This window comes from Rhinolophus hipposideros, assembly GCF_964194185.1.
Source record: "Rhinolophus hipposideros genome assembly, chromosome: 10".
In the NCBI taxonomy this organism is placed as follows: domain Eukaryota; kingdom Metazoa; phylum Chordata; class Mammalia; order Chiroptera; family Rhinolophidae; genus Rhinolophus; species Rhinolophus hipposideros.
Genome location: NC_138056.1, coordinates 3,997,995 through 4,018,814, shown reverse-complemented (window position 1 = coordinate 4,018,814; position 20,820 = coordinate 3,997,995). Strand labels below are relative to the sequence as shown.

Below are 20,820 nucleotides of genomic sequence, written 5' to 3'. Positions count from 1 at the left end.
GGGCAAGGGAATGGATGAATGGATGTAGAGTGAAAATCCACAGCGCTACTTCACACCTTCCCTTCTCAGGCAGGTATACAAATCCAGGGACTTCCGCTCTGCCCAACCCCAGGCCTTTCTGCATATTTTGGTTTCTCACCTTTGTCCCAAAGGCCTGAGCTTGGTACCTGACTTATAATCTCCTTCTTAACAGAACAAAAGAGAGAAACAAATACTGTGGCAGACTGGGGTTAATGTTTTTATTAATGGCAACATTCAAACTGCGTTTCTAAGATTTACATCCTTGAAAGAGCATATTGTATTTACATGCAACGGACAGTCCAAGATAACAAATTCAAACCACAGCTCCATTAACACCCTGGTTTGTTCCGAATTAAATTAAATACGTAATACTCTTACCTCTTCCTTTCAACATGTACAGTAAAAACCCACTCTTCCTTCTTTTAAGGAATATAAAAATTGCATTGACAACTGCACTGATTAGCAACAATTACATGTGAAACATTGAAAACCTGAGAGATAAGCCCAAATATGAGTGCTAACACGTGTACACTTGAACACTAGGTAATACAGACCGGTCAGTGGTCAATCATGCATGATTTAGGTGGCTGTGACAGTGACTGATGGGGCTTGGTTGGCAGCCACGCCTGCCTGAGGCAGAGTGGGCTACTCCTCCCACACTTCCTGGGCTCTTACGTACCACAGGTGAACAGGAGATATTCTGACTATGGCTGTTATTTTTATTTTTTTTGCGTTTTCATTTCTTGCATTTAAGGAAAAAAAAAACATTTGGCCCATTCAGGTGGAATTTTTACATTACAACATAAATACAATATGCATGCGCTCGTGGCAAGCACCTTCTTTCTTCTCCTCCAATAGCCCAGCCCCGTCTTGTAACCAGAGTGCAGAACTGTCACAGAAGCAAGCCCAACTAGGACAAAGTGGTCAACATAATAAATACACAACTTTAAATGGACAGCTAAGCTTGTCATTACAGCCCAGAGACAGTGGGTATTTCATTTCATGATCCTTTATTTCTACATTAAATACTGAAGACGATTCAGTGCATAACTGCTTTTTGGTCACTCACCGTCTTTCGACAAGGCACTCGCATCTGAAGGGTAGGCTGTGTTCAAGTCAGCTGCCATCACCTGTGACACTTTAGTTGGTCACTGAGATGACCAGATGCACTGTTTCCATCTACCCCCATCGCTTCTGCAAACAGTGGGTCTTCTCTACCAGGTGGGATTAGAAGCTGACTCTCCTGACCATTTTGAGGTCCCCCTTCCCATTTCTCAAGTTTTGTTCTTTTCTCAGGGGCAAATGTCATGTTCTCCTAATTGTCAGTTTGGGTACACAGTACACCTGAGGCACATATTATATTTTATTCACCAGGGAATGCTCCAGACACATAATATTTGACCATCATTTCCTCCTGGTTCCCTATTTCTGACCCCCACAGTCTGATGGGGGAGCCAGCATAGCTACCCTCACAGAGCTGGTCTTTCTAGGGGTGGGAGTAACCACAGGAAAATGCCTATTTAGGGCTATTCACTCAGGACATTGAGAAGGGAATAAGAGACCCACTATTCCACTTAAAGTCTTCACCAAAAAATAAATCTTTCATATGGTCTCCCTCACATTTTAGGGCCTTCCGTTTTTAAGGCACTGGGTTTTGAAGACTCGCAAGGTCAGGAAAACTAAAGACGTGGCAGACATGGAGAGGCAAATACACATGAGCAGACCAGATGAGAACAGTTACGCACGGTGACAGAAACGGTTTCCCAAAGCATGGCGTCCTGTTAGTGCGTTACATGTGTGGCAGCTATTAACTGTTAACATCTCCAACTGAATGCTTCCCTCTCTGAACAAAACATGTTTATACTATGCTGCTAATGTTAAATGCCCGTAAGTACCAGGTATTCGGTCACAGCCGAGGAAGTACGACAATTCCGTTTCCAACACATGTGAAGTCACAACCCCACTAATATCTTAATGAGCTCAACAATATTTTTATCCCTTAATAAACCCAAGTTGATGCGAAGACTTTCGGGGGGGCACTTATCAAATGTTCCTGAAGTTCGGACCCGCCTGGAAGGAGGATGGTTATACTTCACGTGATAGACAGTCTGCTGTTCTAGGAGAAAAAAAAAAATACCACACCCTCGATGGCAGGAAAATGTCTGAGATTTTTAGAGCAATTTTTCATCCTGAACTATAATCAGGACTAACAGCTATTTTTCATTTGGTTTTTGTCAGAAGAGCTCATGTTCCCTCAGGGCAGCTCTCGCGGGGATCACTTTTTGGAATTGGAGCTGACGCTGAACAGAGTGATGATATCAGTCATTGCCTGTTTCAGGTGCTTCCCGAAGCGATGAGAATCCTTTCATGGGAAACAAAAAGCAAATGCACATCACAACGTGGCAATTCCCACATTTTGGGCCTTTCCACTTATAACCTAACTCAAACAACGAACACCCGTTTGCCAAAGTCCCTAAGCTTCAACTTCATGGCTTAATCATTGAGAGAAACATTAAGGGTTGACAGACATAACAGGTCACGCATCTGTGGGGGTGAGTTTTTAATCTGAAGCGCTCCCTACTTTCAATGCAATACATAAAATGCATTACATGGCACAGTAAATGAGTTCCAATCTCCTTTGTTAACAGAGAACTCGGGCCGACCGGGTGGCTCAGATGGTTGGAGCCCAGTGCTCCTAACACAGAGGTTGCTGGTTCGACTCCCACATGGGCCAGTGAGCTGCGCCCTCTACAGCTAAGATTGTGAACAACGGCTCTTCCTGGAGCTGGGCTGCCGTGAGCAGCTGTGAGTGGCCGACCAACGGAGACCCACTGCCTCAGCCGGGTGGAGCGCAAGGCTCATAATAGAGCTTGGGCCAGGGAGCTGTGTCCCACACAACTAGACTGAGAAACAGCGGTTTTGACCAGAGTGGGGGGAGGCAGGAGAAAGTGGGGGGAGGCAGGAGAAGGGGGGGGAAGCAGTGAACGTGGCACTGCCTGCTAGGCAGTGTACCATGTGGGAAGGAGAGAACTATGAGGATGAAGAGCGCCACACTAAGGAGGGCACGTGTTCTCTCACAGAGAACACCACAGACCCCTGCTTCATCACGCACGCGTATTTCTTAGCATGTACACACTAACCCTAGTCCACCCTCCAATGTTACACAGCCTGAAAGCTACACAAGCACTCCAACACTGAGACCTAAAACCACTGCCATGCACGGACATAAACATTTTCAACCAAATAAGACAATTTCTTTAAAACTAGGTTAAGAGAATTTAAAAATTCATTAAGGTGAAAATGTTCAAACCAAGTCAAAGTACATAACTGAACTGAAATTTTCTGTCAACCTAATGGTATGCTCCCCTTAAAAAAAGAAACGGTTAAAAATACCCTATCTTTAGAAAAGGGGACTTTGGTACGTACTGTCTCAGGGCTGGAGAACTTGGAAGATATGTGGAAACTGATGAGGTTCTCTCCCACCAGAATGTACGACACACCGTAACCATCATCGGCAACCTACAGAACAAAGTAAGTGGCAATTTAACCTTGGGAGATGAGATGATGTGAAGGGGGTGCTTTCTAACATGCAAATACAAGACTGCTGCTAACATCTGCATTACTAATCGGCAGGCATTCCTTCACAGCACTCAGAGCTGAGACGGGCACTTCCTGTCCCTGGGACTGGCAGCTCTGTGTACACAGATGCCGGGTCACTTACCGGTCCAAAGCCCCCTCCACTGGACACGTACTCCGGATTTCTCTGCAAATCAAACAACTCCACCTGCTGCTGAGGGGTCTGGCTGGTTGATAATCTCCAAGGCTCAGATAAGACCTGTAGTAAAACAAGGAAATGTCCCAGTGACACTTTGCCCGATCCCATCCTCTTCTGTCCCCAAGGAGCCCAGGTGGGAGACAGGGAAAGGCCTGGAGAGAGGGACGGGGCCAGTGAGGACACCAGATTGGGGGGGGACGGGCAACCCCAGCTAACAGTGTCACCAGCAGAAAAGGTGGCAGTTACATTAAGTGATTTGGGATGGGGGAGGGAGAGAGGGAGCTGGAGCAGAATGGTACCAGCTCTGGTCAGACAGCTGCTAATTTTCAGGAATTTTCCAAGCTGCTTGTTAAACACAGCCAGCCATTACTAAAAATTAAAATGTATAAACTTAAAACTCTAGTAACAACAAAGGTCATAAATCCTCAAGAGCTTGTCACTTCCTAGTTGTTTCAGTGCATTTTACTATTATCTACGCCCTGGAGGTTCTTTACAGCTAGTTAGGTCAGGGCAGGAAATCAGACCCCAAACATTCTGGGCACTGAAGAAATGCAGCCTCCAAAACGGCAGCTCCCATGTTCCACCACAGTGATGCTTACGCCCCAGGACCCAATTGATGAGCCAGTTCCGATTTGTAAAATCTGTCCGACTGATTCGCTACGTTTTGGTTTGGCCAATTAAGTGAGTGAGCTGCCATAGGGAACCACAACTTACTTCCTTCAGGAAAGGCGACTCGACAGCCAGATACTTGGACACCACGTAAAGGCAGAAGAGATGGCGGTCGATCCCAGAGCCGGTCATCGCAAGACGGTACAGGTGCTGGTGCTTGTCGGACGCGATCCTGAATAATTTGAGCCTCTGTTCAACCTGAACAACAAAGGATGGTAAGTTTCAGGTTTGCTGTGCGGATCCAAGGCGAAGGTAACAGACCTTTCTCTGCAGTGGTTCCCCCGGGGGACCTGAGAAGGCAGGCGACTGGGGCTTGTCCAGGAGAGACTGCCCAGGTGCCCCGAGCAGAGAAGCCCCACCCCCTGACTGCCCTTCCCCCAGGTTGTTGGAGAAGCACTTGGTGGGGGGGTGGTCCTGTGGGCAGCCCACCTGGCATCCTTTCACCCTTTACACAAACGAGATTGCTAATGTAAAAATAAATAAATAAAATAAACGGAGACGCTTTAAAATGGAGTTAAAGCTGCCATCCCAATGGAACCACCTTGCATGTCTTATTCCTCAAACCTCTGGAATGTGAAAATTTAGGGCAAAATAACCTTTGGACTTGGCCTAAAGCAACATTGTGCCCCAAAGAACTGCTTGCACAAAAAACCAGAAAGCAGGTATTATGACCACCCTACCACACTGAAAATTAAAAGCATTGTGTAGAATTAGCTTCTCTCTGTTAGCGTATCTGCACCGATAGAATCAACGTAACTGTCCGTGGGAACACCATTCGGGCTTCTGCCTGAATCAATGCTTCCCGAACAGCTATTGTCTTTCTGCTCTCAAATAAATGCCTGTCGCCTCTCACTTGGGCCTTTACTTTTAGGGAACACTAAGTAGTCAGGAAACCTCGAGTTGCAGCGGGTCGCAAATATTCCTCCAAAGTGATCTAACAACTCTGCAGCAACAGCGCTTCTGGGCCTTAATGTCTGACCCGAAAAGGCTGCTGCGGGTTCTTCTGGGCTCTGTTAGGTCAAGAATGAGTCAAGATCTGTCTAGGTTGGGACCCACCAACGCCAGACCTGGTCTTCAAGGCTGTTTCTGAAGGCAGCTCATGACAGCTCCGAGCACTCTGTCATAACACCTATTGCTTGCTTTCTTTTCCCAGAATGGAAGCGCTTCCAGGACAAAGATTCCCCCCCACCACAGCAGAGCAGAGCAGAGCAGAGCAGAGCAGGCGGCCCCGTCCATGTCTCCTGGGCATCAGCATAATTGCCTGTGCGCTGGGTCAGGCAGACCTTGGCTGGATTCATCTGATCTATTCCTTTATTTACAAAAATGAACAGCTAACACTTCACAGGCTACCGCCAGGATGTTAAAAAGCCGTGTTTGGGAAGCCCTAGCACCAGCCTGCTCGGGGTTGCAGTTACCCCGACCCAAAAGCACCTGTGGGACGGTCACCACCCGTCAGCTAGACACACCTAGATACCAACTACTTGTGCTGTCCTACAGGACCAACCTCGGATGCCTTCATTCCCCTGTTGTGTACTGTGCTAATTTAAAGACTCTTAGGAAGTATCACCTGATTTATACCAGTTACAGAATGACAGGGGACTGACACAAACTAACCTATTTGTGCAGGTCCCGAATGTTACATTTTAACACTTTGTTCCCTTGAAAGGGTGGAGGAAAGGAGAAGCAGGTATGCACAGGATTTTATCAGAGAGGCCTCAGGAGTCCTTCTCTGGACACGGTGAAAAGCGCTGTTTCTGCAGCCCAGCGGCACCTTACCGTCTGGGTGGGGTCCGACATGGCGAGCACGAAGTTGCAGGACTCCGTGGTACATGAGCGCACTGTCTCCGTCCGCCCCTCTCGGTACAGCCGGGTCATGGAGGCCTCGTACGTGAGGCAAAATTTGCCCATGTCCTGGGAAAAGAAAAATATTTTCCTACAAGGCATGCCAATGAACTCAAACACAAAAGACGGGATCGGTTAAGGTCAGCAAGGAAAAGCAGGCTTCATCCTTAGCTTTAGTTTTTAGTTATCGTCTGTTTTTATAGGGGGTCATGCAGCAGGCAGATGGAGATGTCGTTAGCTTCGGAAAGGCCCAGGGGGTCAGTTTCTGGGTAACCCAGGTTTCCACTTCCAGATGCAATGGATCTCACGGCACAATTTCCCGAGTTTCACACACCTACGCGAGTGGGGACACGGTTATGGAAGGAACACACGGCAACGAGGTCTGCATGCAACCGTTTGAAATTATTTAAGACAAAGTGTCGGCAGGAGATAGTCCATCGTATCTGGGTGATGGTGAGAATATCCAGTAGAGAGACTAGGGTTTCAAGAGAGGGGAGGGGTCAGGTGGAATGTCCCTCAGCTGGTGGCCAGAGGGCAGGTGGCCGGAGCCTGAAGCACGAACAGCTCCCCCACCAGACGGGAGGAAAGATGATGCAGGAGGGAGCAACCGTGGGGCGGCAGACAGGAGGGCTTCCGAAAGCTCTCGTTCTCTGGGTAAAACAAGGTCGCCTGTTAAGAGTAAGGATGGAGGGGCGGCCGGATGGCTCGGTTGGTTAGAGCACAAGCTCTCAACAAGGTTGCCTGTTCAATTCCCGCATAAAATGGTGGGCTGCACCCCCTGCAATTAAGATTGAAAACGGTGACTAGACTTGGAGCTGAGCTGCGCCCTCCAACTAGATTGAAGGACACGACTTGGAGATGACGGGCCCTGGAGAAACACACTGTTCCTCAATATTCCCCAATTAAAAAAAAAAAAGAGTAAGGATGGAGAGGAGGTGCTGGGCATCAGAGGAGGGGTGAATTGGGCATTTAGGGGTGTAGAGAGTGGGTGCCTTGGGACTCCAGAGTCAGCACTTGACAATCAAGTGAGACGAGCCAGGGGCTTGGGGTTTTCCTCTGGCCACGCCGCCAGCTTCTCGAGTACAGGATTGAGCAGGCAGAGGGCTAGACTGAACTGGGGGTGGTTCTGCTGTGCTGGGGCCACAGGGCCACGGTAAGGGACAATGGCAATAGATTGGGGAATCTATGCCCAGAGAGGAGAAAAGGGAGGGCAAGATGGGTGAAGGTCCTGATCAGGTCCACACTAGAAAGGGGACGAGAATGGCAGAAGAGCTGGTGGCCTGAAGCTGAGACCCGGGAGGTGCTGTGATGACAGCATAGCAAGGGCTCTTGATGGCAGCAGCAGGCGAGGACAGAAACAGGGTCCGAGGAGTACGTGGCAGCCAGCCACACGCACCGTAGGAGGAAATCATTTGCAGTCTGTCTTGGGTGGTTGCCCATGGCCACCAGCTATCTCAAGGACGAGCAGGTTCCCAGCATGGATGGAAAAGTGGCAGTTTGTGGACCCAAGTTTTTCCTGAGCAGACAACATTCCTGGGCATTCAGATATACAGGCCCTGGGGACTCCACGGTGACAGAAGGTACCCTGTGGCAGGCTAGTCTTGTTAAGTCAACCCAGGAGACGCCCCAACACCCAGCACAAAGAACACCAGCTCAGAATGCTCGTCCTAATATACCAGTCACTACATTTCACTTGGATGGGGTCCCAGAGGGTCCTAACTCCGTATCCTATTCCTAAGCAGGGGTCCCAGTTATTTACCAAGCATGCCTTTCAGAGAGCTTCCTACAGGCCCCCTTATTACAGGTGTTTTCAAGGGGGCTCATTATGAAGCAGTAGAAAGGGGCGAAGGAAGAACGGAAAAAAGTTTAAATTGGTCCTTTAGTCATTTAATAAAGGTTAACTGAGGAGCTATGAGGCAATGACTTACTGGCAGTCAGCTTCCCAATGCCACACACTTCCCAATGTCCCAATGTAAGTGGCCAGCACAATCATGCAGCATGCCCACACAGTGGCCAACACGAGCATCTAGAAATCTCCTGGCAAATGCACTGGCCTTTGTGTGTTCAGGCCTCTTACGGAGCCAAGCCAGTTCTGCCTGCAGCCCCACTTAACCTGCCACGACCAGGTGCCATCGGGAGCGCAGCCGCTCGCCACCGAAACACCTCCAGGGTCTAGCGACCAGGGTCAAAAGACAACATCTATGAAGACATTAACACACACGGTAAGAGAACACAGACCTACTACATGCTGCAACTGCTGCCCTTTGGCTAACTGTGCAGGGAGGTGGTGCCTAGAGGCCATGTTCACCACTCATTTCCAAATGAAAAATACACATGACCCAAAAGCAGGAAGCAAATAACTACAGACTCAAATTTCTATGACCACTGTCCAGTGTCTCCATCCATCAGTCATTACGTTTATGTTTACTGATGCCTTTCTCTGTGGCTGGCCTGTTCCTGGCATTGGGAACACGGTGGCAAACGTGTCCCCGCCCTCAAGGACCAAACATCCTAGCAGGAGAGATGGACATGATGTCACGTAGTGACAGGTGCACTGAACAGAAGTGACGCGGGGTTAGTGAGACTGATGGGGTGGAGGCTATTTCAAATAGGAGATGGAGCAGCAACCTAACCAATCACACCTCAGTCCAGGAGTCAGCAACTTCCGGTGGAGAGCAAGTGCAAAGGTCCTGAGGTAGGAATGAGCCTGGCATATGCAAGAGCAGCAGAAAGGGCAGTGTGGCAAAAACAGAGTGAATGAGGTCCAAAGTGGAGTTAGAGAAGACTGGAAGGTTAGATAGGGACGAGACCAATGGTTACTAACTTTGGGGAGGTACGAACTTAGAAGGAAAAAATACAAATATTTTAATTTCCTCTAACCTCAAACTGAAACATAGCATTTAGAAGCACAGGCAACAAACCACACTAATTATGAGCAGAGCCTGTGACTTTGAATAGAAAATCACAGCTATTTTCACATGAAATTGCGGTTGTTTGCATAAATCCCAAAACATCATCCAGGCTTATTGTTACTTCAAAATGACAGCGGCCATCAGACCTGCTACTCAAAATTTAGTGCATAAAGAATTATATTTACCGCATCACAGATTTATGTTCAATCTCTTGACATCTGCATTGTAACGAACTAGTTAACCTGTGTATTTCCTTTTATGCTTTACAAATGTTATTCAGGGAAGCAGTTCCCCAAGGCTTTCCCAAACTGCCCAAGGGTTCTAGGCACAGAGAAGGTTCGGAGGCCTGGAGCAGACCCCAGGACCAGGTAGGACATCCAGGTAGGACACCTGGATGTCTGCTGAGCCAACGGGGGTGGGGGTCGGGGGGTGGAGTAGGACGCCCAGCTGGGCAGAGATGGGTCTGAAAGTGAGCTCCACAGAGAGCTATGTCCCTAACAGGGCTGCTGCCCAACTAAGCACATTAAAAACTTCTACATGGCTGAATGTGATTTACATTTTTAGTAGACCACTGAATAAATCGACCATTTTTATTAGATTGAGTGCTATGTGAAGACTCACAGCCTTCCTGCCCTTCCTGAGAGCCTCTGTATAATCCTGCACTGGGCCTCCTCCTGACCACGCGTCTTCACCGTTAAAGCTTTCCCACTGCTCCAATCTCCTGCACTCCTCACTGCACTCAAGGAAAGACATTCGAGAACAGTGGGGCTGCTGGAGGCAGCCTCACCCTTCTTGTTCTAATGGGGCTGCTTCCACACGCTCACCTTTACAGCCATACGCTAGTTACTGACACCTGGTGGCATTTATCACGGTAAGGAAATAGCCCCTGCGACTAAGAGTTACCGAACGGATGTGATATCCTGAATGCCTTTTATAGTATCTGTCAAAAAGGCTGTCTGCTTTCTTCTCTCACCCAGTAATACGACTGACATGCGTATTATGTAATACGTGTATTACATGCGTATTATGGGATTTGCTAATACCACACCCCCATCTGCTCTAGTATAAGCTGCTGCTGGTGATTATACTTTCCCGGCACCAGTATACTCTTTGCTAGTGCTGTTTTTAGGTTCTCCGCATTTATCGTCGTGAGCAACACTGGTCTATGGCTTTCTCCTCCTGTGTCTCCATCAAACGAAGCTGTATAGCAGCGGCTAAAGACGTGAGTTCTAGAACGAGCCTGCCAGGACCCCAGCTCAGCCACCAGGAGCTGTCAGCCTCAGGCAGGGTACCTGACCCGCCTCGTATGGTAAGTGTCCTGCTCAGGCTGCCTGCCAGGCACAGCACAGCAGTGGGCAGTCTCCATGCACCTCGTTACCGTGACCCCAGTGACGCTGGGTCCCCAGCTGGGTCTGGGGACCGATGGGGCAGCTGCCTTCCTTCCTGAACTCTCCTGCGCTCTCCAAAGCCGCAAAGCAGCCTTGAGCAGGTTCACCGTGGAGGGCGGCTCTCCGATGGCTCTCTTCCACCCACAGGTGCCGCGCTTCTCGGGCCTTCTCCCTGGCCTCGGGTCAGCCCTACTATTTGTGCTAACGCGGTAGATGGTCACTCCATCAAGATTGTCAAATGTATTCCTCATGAACCTGGTGTCCATTATGAAAATCTTCTCTGTCTCTGAAGGGTCACCTCCTTCGACAGTCCTAGTAATACTGCACAGTTCGGTACAAAATTTGCTTATCAATTTAAAAAATCAAGCTTATTAACCCTCGATCCCATTCCTCAATCCCGTTCTATCTTGTAGTCACTTGACTGTCAGACAAAGAGCCAAACGACAAGTCCAGGCCAGGGGCGGCCTCCACAGCTGCCACCCGGATCCAGGCCTGCCACGTACACTTCACCCTGGCAGGTCACCACACTGTTCTGTGCCTCAGTTTTCACACCTGAGACATGGGCTAATGATGGTGTGTCCCACTCAGGGGCTGTGAGAGTCCTGTGTGTACAGCGCTAAGAACAGGACCTGGCACAAAGCAAAACTCGGACACGGTGGCAAGTGTTGTCACAGGGACATGACACACGGCGCATGTGCGCAGCGTTGGGGTTTCAAAATACAAGTTTTCAACTGCAAAGGGGGTGTATCTTGAGTCAATGCTACGTGACTTCTGCAGACCCTGGAAACCAAGGGCCACCCTCCCTGGGGTGGAACGTCCGTCCCCTCCAATAGGCAGGAAGTTCCATTTATGACCTCCCACGGGCCCAGGCTGCTTTCCAATGAGTCTGTCATGTGCAAGCCAAAATGTGATACAGCGCTGAGAGAAAGGGAAACAGAAACATCCGTCCCAGAGCACCTCCAGGGGGCTGGTAGTGTCCCCTTGTATGGAAGGGGGTGTCAAAGATCAGAGACAGCAGTCCACTGCCCTAAGCATTTCCACTTTACCAAATTCCGGCAGTCTAAGCTTATTTTAAGGTTTAAGTCTTCCCTTTGTAGAGCAATGCGATCTCACTTTGCTCCTCCCCAGACTCACCCGTCCTGTGTCATACAGGGGGCTACGACTGCCCGCGAGTGACCACGAAGCAAGACCCAGTGGGGCTGTGTTTCTGTGCCACTGGCCGCCCGCTCCCACGGCAGTTCTCCACCTTCCCTACCCAGTGGGCACACAGCCCTGAGCCTGTGATTAGGAACCCCCACAGCGCTCCTGACAAAAACCCAGGCTCGTGGCTCTTACCTGGTAATGAGCCAGCTGGAGGGCAAGCTGCACAAAAGCATCCGGGCTCGTCTGGCATTTCTTGATCAGCCCTTTACCAAAAGTGTCGAATGCAAAAGAATGGAAATCCACGTCATTGGCCAGAAGGTTTGCACTGTTCAGGGAAGTCTCTATTATCTCTTGACACTGGAGAAAATAAGAAAGAGATTTTCCTAGTGGGAGGAAGTCACGACACACACAGTAAAGGAAACCACAAGCTCATTTTCAGTGCAGCTAATGGAGTTGCTGCTTGGAAATGCATGCGTCACGTTTTCTTCTTCGTTCTTTCCAGAAAGGTTATCTGAGAGCTGCCCCTCGAGGAACAGTGGGGTGCCCCAAGCAGGCAGAACACAGGTAGGACACTGGGGCTTCTTGGTGGGACTCCAAAGCGCATTTCCAATGGCTATTGGTTTTCTTTTATAAAATCCATTGTTGTTATACATTAATGATCAAGGAACCAGTTTTAAAAAATAAATAGATGGTGCCCCAACCTACAATGGAAAAGAGCTCCCAAGCCATGGAGAGACGTGGAAAGTCACAACATAAACTCATGTGACTCAGTGAGAAGAGCTAGTCTAAAAAGGCCACATAAGTGTGACTAACTCAGGGACATGCTAGAAAAGGTGAAACGGTGGAGACAGTGAAAAGCTCAGTGGTTGCTAAAGGTTGGGGGAGGGGTGAACAGATGGGGCGCAGAGAATTTCTGGGGCCGTGAGATACAAGGTGTAGGACACTGTCATAGTGGATATGTGTCCTCAGAGAATTGTCCAAACACACAGAATGTCCAACACCAAGATGCGCCCTCGTGTAAACTGTGGGCTCCGGGTGACAATGACGTGTCAGTGCAGGCCGTCGATTGCAACACATGTCCCAGCTGGGGAGGAGCAGGGTACCTGGGAAATCTCTGCACCTTCCCCTCAACTTTGCTGTGAAACCAAAACTGTTCCAAAAACTTAAATTTTTTTTTTTTTTAATAAATGGTAAGTGACGTGGTCATCTACAAGGACCCTAAGCTCACGTGCCCTGACAGAGGTTACACCTCTCAGAGGAACACACACCAGCCCTGGGGACACAGGATGAAAAGACACAACTGGGTAAGACTAAAACACAGGACACATTATTTTCTACATCAGAAATGACTTCTTGAGGGGCGGCCAGATGGCTCAGTTGGATAGACCACGAGTTCTGAACAACAGGGTTGCCAGTTCGATTCCCACATGGGCCAGTGAGCTGCGCCCTCCACAACTAGATTGAAGACAACGAGCTGCTGCTGAGCTACCGCAGGGGCGGCTGGATGGCTCAGCTGGTTAGAGCGCGAGCTCTTAACAACAAGGTTGCCGGTTCAATTCCCACACGGGACGGTGGGCTGCGCCCCCTGCAACTAAGATTGAAAATGGCGACTGGACTTGGGGCTGAGCTGCGCCCTCCACAACTAGACTGAAGGACAACGACTTGGAGCTGATGGGCCCTGGAGAAACACATTGTTCCCCAATATTCCCCAATAAAATGTATTAAAAAAAAAAGACTTCTTGGACCCCAGGAATTCCTGCTTGGATTACATGAGCTAGGATTTGGTACTTCCAACCCTAAAATTTCTTCCTGTAAGGGTATGCACTAAACAGACAACGTCTGAAAATCTCTAAGAGAAACAAAAATGACTTAGTGATTTAGAGTATTTCAACTCTAAAGGAAGTGATTTTTTTTTCCCTTTTTACTTTTTCATTGTGATGTGTAGCTATGTTTCAGCTGGAAATCTCACTGACAACCTTAGCTACAAGCTTTAAATGGAAGAAGAAATATTTGCCGGGTTTCCAAGGTAACAGGAACTGTAATCAGCTCCATGACCCCAGCAGAAATTCCTTAGGTGGACAAATTCCAGTCTTCATGGGCGTCAAGTGAGCTGTGCACAGTGAGGAAGTACATCTGGAAAATTCCCACCCACGGTAATTAACAAGTGTGGTAATTCGGACTTACTTCCTCCGGGATGTCCCACTGCAGCCGAGTGGGGTATGGAATGTTCGGGTTCGTGTCACCTTTACAGTGCCCATCCTCCAAATAACCCAGCTGAAAGCTGTCAGTGGCCATGACATACTGCCGAGCAAAAAGAATATATATGTCAAGTCAGAGAGGACATTACAGTTAATAGAGTTACGTAAAATGTATTTGACCTCCCAGAGTAGACACCTCCTTGTTCTTTATGGGGATGTGACCGAGACTTCACAACAGCCCGAGGACCTATGCTTACAGCCTTAGCACTTCAGGTCCTCTGCACAGAGAAGGTAGTTCTTATCTCCACTTTCAAGCTGAGAAGAGAGACCTGAAAAAGCCTAACAGTTGGCCAGCTGATAGGAGCAAAGCCAGGTTCGAGCAGGGGCGCTGATGCCACTCGCAGCCTCCTTCCCTTCCCGGTCACAGGCCAGTGTTCCCTGGGAGCCACCTGTGGAATATTCACGTCTAGCCTAAGACCGGGTCCATTATTCCCATTGTATGAATGAGGAAACTGGGCTTCTGAGACCAGAGCTGCAGTTTGTCCGAGCTGACACTCCTCAGCGGCCGGGACCTGAGCACAGGTACGGACGCTGTCATGCCACCATTTACTCAACGGTCTTTACCGAGCGCTTATGATGGGACAGCATCTCTTCTGAGCCCCAGGGGCAGAACGGTGAACCAGACAGACAAGAATTGCTACCCTTTATCAAGAAGTTAAATACGACCACGCGACCCAGAAATTCCGATCCTGGGTTTACACTCAAGAGAAATGAAAACATATGTTCACGTAAAACTTGTGCACAAATGTTCACATAAGCACTGTTTACAGTAATCAAAAAGTGGAAACAACCCAATTGTCCATCGAGGGACGAATGGATCAAGTGCGGTTCGTCCATACAGAGAAACACTAACCACTCAGCCGTGAAAAGGAGCGAAGCTCTGACACACCATGACAGGAATGAACTTTGTAAACGCGCTCAGTGAAGGAGCCAAACACAAAAGACCACATACCGTATGATTCCGTTTCTATGAAACGGCCAAAATAGGTGGTTGCCAGGGGCTGGGACAAGGGGAAATGGGGGATTTTTTTTTGGGGGGTGATGAAAATATCCTGCCATGAGACAGTACCAATGGCTACACAACCACCTTGTGAATATACAAAACCCACTGAATTGTACACTTTCAGAGGGTGAATTTTATGGTACGTGAATTCTCCCTCAATAAAAAAATAATAAAACTTTAAAAAAAAAAAAGAAATCCTTGGGCTCCGAGAGCTTACATTCCAGTGGGGGAGGCAATGGAACAACCCAAGGTCAGATGGTGACACTGTCGGATGGTGAGAGGAATGGGGGCTCCGGGAGGCAGGCGTGTGGAGGGCCGTGTACACTTGGGGGCCACGCAGACCTGAGTGCGTGCAGAAGCCAGCCTGCCTGCCTCTGACCGGCTCGGCATCAGAGCCCACGTAAGAGTCCAGCACATTTAAGCATCAGAACTACATCAAGAGCAAACAGGATTCAAGGTGACTCGGTTTGTCTTTAACTGGCATGGCATCGCTGCACCGGCCCCTTTTAATTGGGCACCGGCCTCCGTGACAAGGGACGAGGTCAGCTCCCATCCAAGTGGGGAGCGTCCAGTCCCTGGAGTCACAGGCCACTTGGCCGGCTGAGCAGTAACACTTAAAACCAGCACTTCTAATTGGCCACCCTGGTCTAAGATTAAATCTCAGTACTCTCCTCTGACGCAGAGTAGCTAAGAAGAAGCGTGACTGTCAGCACCCACTGACGTCTCCAGTTGGTACATTAGCCCTGCATGCATACTGCCTGTGAAGAAGATTCTTCCTCTTTTTCCAAAGACTCGCTCTTATGCACCTATCAGAATGGGGTGTTAACAAGCTTGGATCATTATGCTCCACTAAGAGGTATAAAGTGGCTTGTTGTCCTCTCCAGAGGAGCTGAAGGTGCTTTGATCGTTGCTGGAATTGCAGCTGAAAATACCCTACCCCTCTGTCAGCATCAGCAAAGACGGCCAGTGGCAAAGAGCCCTTTTGATACCTGGTTGCTTTTATCATGTATCTGTCTTGGGACCACACTGCTGTCTTAAAAGATTGGAGCACTTTGGTTTTTTCTCTGTTTATCCTTTTTCCCACCTAGGAAACCTTCGTTGGCTAAAGGAATGGCATGTTAGGTTTTGTCAAGACCCGAACCAGAGGTTTAAGACAGTCAGGAGAAGTGGAGGAAAAGATGACAGGAGCCCCTAACCGAACCTTGAGAGAGGGCTGGGGGAGGGGGTCACTGCCTAGAGGAAGTGGGGTCAAGTTGAGACTGAAAGGAGCCAATGGCTAGGAAAAGAATGTTCTGGACAGAGGTGAGCACACATGCAAAGGCCCTGCAAGAGAAAGCATGACATGCTCCAGAATCTGTTTAGCTCTAGGGGAAAAAAAATTGGACAGGGACAATCTTCTAAAAAGAAATGCTGAGACGCAAAGCCTCCATAAAAATTTTAAGAAAAAAGAATGAGGGGAATGCATTAAGATGTCTTCACAAGTTTACGGCACGATTTAATTTCAGGTGCCCAACCCCGGATGGACACCCTGTGAAGGGCAGAGAGGTCATGGACAGGTATCTCCCCCCTGTGCAGCGACTTCAGGGTCAATTTATTCCACTCCATTTATCAGAGCAGCAGCAACTAAAAAGACGGTAAGAATTTGCAACAACATGGATGGACCTAGAGAACATTACGCTAAGTGAAATAAGTCAGATGAAGAAAGACAAATACCATATGATCTCACTTATACGTGGAATCTAAAGAACAGAATAAATGGGCAGACTAAACAGAAATAATCTCAGAGATACAGAGGAAAAACTGAGGGTTGTTAGATGGCAGGGGGTAGGGATGGGAGAGAAGGTAAAAAGATCAGAAAGCACAAATTAGTAGTCACACTATTGCCACAGGGGTATGAAAGACAGTTTGGGGACTACAATCAATAATGTTGTAAAGATTATGTAGGGTGTCAGATGGACACTTGTCTTATTAGGGAGACCACCTCAGGGATGAGGTAGATGCCTGACCACTGCGCTGTACATCTGAAGCTGAAACTGAATAATATTGAAGGTCAACTATAATTAAAAATATATATATATATATATATATATATATATATACACATATATATATATATATACATAGTTACGGGATATGGAGTACAGCATAGGGAATAGAGTCAATGGAATTGTAACAGCTGTATACGATGTCAGAGGGGTAGTAGACTGGGGGAGGAGGGTTATCACTTTGTGAGGGGTGTAAATGTCTAACTATTACATTGTTTTGTACACCTGAAACGAATAAAAAAAGAGAAATAAACAACAAAACAGACTGTAAGAATACAGTCTTTGTATGCAGTGTGACTCTAAGAGGGCCTGCTGATTTAACAAAACGTTACCTCAAGTCTCATCAAACCAAAAGTATGGAATCTCTGGGTCAAGTCCAGAGACTGAAGACCCTGGAATCGAGCAATTTCTTTAAACAAGAGCACGATGGGTGAGTTAAGAAAACAAGACCTCCATTCAACGTTTCGTACCAAACATGGAAAGTTCAGAAAGACATGAAGTTTTAAAAGTTTAAAGGTGCCAGGGCCAATCTACACGGTCATTTAAAAAGCTGGGGGGAGGGAGAGGATGACAGGGGCCTGGTGGTTTTTCAACAACGTGGTAATTTTAAGAACGAAATGACCTGGGAAAGGGCATGCTGCATTGTTATAAACCAAGATGTCAATATGCTTGCTTCTACTTGGCCTAAACGTGGCAGATTAAGAAAATACAGCAAAGAAGGGAGGGTTTCTTCCAGAATAAACTGAGCTCCGGTTCTGCCCTGAAGTCACCGCATCACAGCAGCTGCCACTCCTTTCTGGGATTCCATCAGGAGGTGGCATCGCATGTGTTTCTATTCAAGAAGCTAAGTTTCAGGAAACGAAGACACGAACGCCGTTTGCTTAGTCATTTAAGTTTATGTACAGTGCCAGCACGTGCTGAAAATTCTCATTATGCAACCAGACAAATACTACGAAACTGCAGTCACGGTGGGGCTTGGGGTTCTACCCGCGGTTCCTTCCTGCGAGTCAAACCTGCAGACACTCACCTCCCAAAGGTGGCCAACGATGGGTGCGTCTGCCCAGGAGTGCTCAGCATTCAGGCCCATTTTCCCGTTTTTGAAGACGATAAATGTGAATGACTTGTCAAACCACCTGCGGGAAACGAAAATGTTTATGTCACGTAAATGTTTCAAAAGACAAAAAGAAACCTTCGTTGTGGATGGGCTCGTTGACTTTGCGCCCACCCCTCGAACAGCTCTGCGGAGTAATAATAAAAGCACACGCAGGACCTCAAGTGCTTCATTTCCTCCCTGTTCCAGACACAAAGGTAAGCTCTCAGGTACCGGAGACTAGAAGAACAGGACATCTTTTTACAACGTGAAAGGGTGCACAAGACAACTGCGGAGACACGGGACGCTGGGCGGCCCACACATGCCCCCACCGCAGCAATCCCTGCCCCCGCCTGACAGGAAGGCAGGACCTCACGTTACAGCTAAGGAAAAGGTGGCTCCAGGACGTGGGACAGCCTCGTAACACCAGGGGACCAGTGAGCAAGGCCAGAATGACAGTCACGTCAGGCCCTGCCCACCATCTCCTGCAGCCACACCTTATATCTCCAAACACAGGTGGTCATGCACAGAGGAGAAGAATCTCAAATGTGCTGCTTCTTCAGCTGTGTGTGTGTGTGTGTGTGTGTGTGTGTGTGAGAGAGAGAGAGAGAGAGAGAGAGAGTGTTTTGGTGACAAGAAGAGAATTAAGAGAATTTGTATGCTAGCCTGATTCCTTAACCCTTCCACTGCAATCACTGAGTTCAAGTTTGTTCCCCGAAATGTGTCAAAAATCCACAGAAAATAATTGCAGTATTTATATTTTTAAGTAAATAGAGTTAAGGTGCTACATTTGATTAATATACGTGATTACTTAAAAGTATAAAAATATCCTATTGTTATTCATTCTTGAAAACCACAAAAATATAGAAAGATCTGCTTTTCTAAAAGTCCTTTCTGGAACACTGAGCTCGTAGGGTGAAGTCGAATGCCGCAGTCAGCAGCATGGAAATATCATTCGACTATAGACGCCCAAGGCAGCGAAAATGTTAAGAGCAGAGGTGACGTGTGGCTGGGGTCAGCCTTATGTAACATTTCTTCCAAGTTCACAGGCAGACTACTGTCTTTCAGAGAACGAGTACAGTACCTGTCAAAACACCTGCCGTGCAGCAGAGACTTGGCATAGCTATCCATTGATGTGTCCGGGTCCTCCTTCTTATATCCCTGTTCCGTTTCATCTAATGTCACGAAGAATGCTGCCTTTTCCACGGCATCGAGAGACTGCTTATTTTTCCCACGTCCAAAATAGGCCTGACGACACTTGGCCCAGGGCACTCTGCAGTAAGGATTCGATACAGTTAAACCTGCAGCCCTAGGGTAACAGCTCCTTGCACGTGATGTTTGAAATGACAGTGTTTTTCAGTTTTGTAGGAAAACCACACATTTGTGATTTTCTCTATCCAACTGCCTGCCAGCTGGACTGCTTGGTCTGCGGACAGGAGACTCACTATTATCTTGTTATCTGTTCCAGACCAGAACACAGGGCCTGCTGGGTGACTGTTCAATAAATGCTGACTGGCCCCTGAGCTCAGCTGTCTGGGGGCCACAGACTCACAGAGGGAACTTTCTCCCCGCGCCCCCTCATGGGGATAGTCCTAAATAAGTTCCGTCAGCAGAAGTCACAGCAAGTCTGCATGAGGACTCCCCTCGTGCCAGGCTCCACTCCCAGCCTGGTCCGTGGACTGGCTCACTGACCTACACTGCCACTCCCATCTTTCAGATGGCAAGACTGAGGTACAGAGATGAGGTCACAGCTACTTTGTAGGAGGGAGGGATTCAAGCCCGGGCCAGCCTGCCCCGAGTCCATGCAACTAATGACACAAGACACCCCGTGATGTGGGGTGCCCCAGGAGCCAAATTCAAGGGATTCTTTTCCATCCCACCTTACATGAGGTAGCTGAGCTGACGTGACAGCCACTTCTCCAGGGTCGCCCCAGCCATGGCTTCCTCTAATACCTCCTGGGCCCCCTGACCCCGGCCCTCCCCAGGTCCTGTGCCCCTGTCCATCCTTCCAGACCAGGGTCATCTGGCCTCTGTCTCCCGCCCTCTCCTCTTCCCAACACTCAGCTGAGATGGTCCACGGGTGCCAGGCGCCCCCTCCCAACCCTTGGTCCTGCTGATGCACAGTCAGCACTGGGGACATGGGGCTCGTTCTGCAGGACACTCCCCACTGCTAGCACGGACTCATGCCCCAGTGGTGGCCGAATTCTCCTGGGTTCTTGGACAAGCCTTCCACTCACACCACCCCGCTTCCCGTCCTCACTGCTTGGGGACCCCCTCTGCTTCCAGGACCAGAATCATCTCGTAAGTCTGCTTGGGTCACTCCAGCCTAAACTGGTCCCTTTACTGGCACCCGGTCACAGGACCAAGGCCAAATGTAGTCGGGCACATGGGACCCATCCTGCCTCAAGACCCAGGGTCCCCAGCAAGCTGTGCTTCCCCAGAAAGTGACCCACCCCCAGACACCTCTGTCACCCTGGATACCCTCACCATGGGCATTTTCCTCTTTTCTGCTGAAGGGCCACTCCCCATCTGACTCCCAGTGCTGCCACATTGCTGTACCTCAGGGCTTCTCAACCAGGGACCCTAAGCCCCCAGGCCACACCGCGCAAATCTGAAGACAGCTGTGCGTGTCACAAGTGGGGGAACCACATCCCATGGTCCCCCAACCCCAAAC

The 20,820-nt window shown here is 48.7% G+C and overlaps 1 protein-coding gene across 5 annotated transcripts in view; it reads right to left on the bottom strand.

Annotated features, from left to right (window-relative positions):
- Nucleotides 1-213: 213 nt before the first annotated feature.
- Nucleotides 214-20,820, bottom strand: part of CPT1A (carnitine palmitoyltransferase 1A) — a 60,068-nt gene continuing 39,461 nt past the window's right edge. For all 5 annotated transcript variants that reach the window (XM_081063813.1, XM_081063811.1, XM_081063815.1 and 2 more), the window contains 9 exons: nucleotides 19,231-19,419; nucleotides 18,084-18,189; nucleotides 13,935-14,051; nucleotides 11,943-12,107; nucleotides 6,242-6,376; nucleotides 4,511-4,663; nucleotides 3,743-3,856; nucleotides 3,448-3,540; nucleotides 214-2,383 (listed from right to left, as the gene is read on the bottom strand). In XM_081063813.1, coding sequence (XP_080919939.1) covers nucleotides 2,297-2,383; nucleotides 3,448-3,540; nucleotides 3,743-3,856; nucleotides 4,511-4,663; nucleotides 6,242-6,376; nucleotides 11,943-12,107; nucleotides 13,935-14,051; nucleotides 18,084-18,189; nucleotides 19,231-19,419 — 1,159 coding nt within the window. In that variant the 3' untranslated portion in view covers nucleotides 214-2,296. The remainder of the gene's footprint in view (nucleotides 2,384-3,447; nucleotides 3,541-3,742; nucleotides 3,857-4,510; nucleotides 4,664-6,241; nucleotides 6,377-11,942; nucleotides 12,108-13,934; nucleotides 14,052-18,083; nucleotides 18,190-19,230; nucleotides 19,420-20,820) is intronic.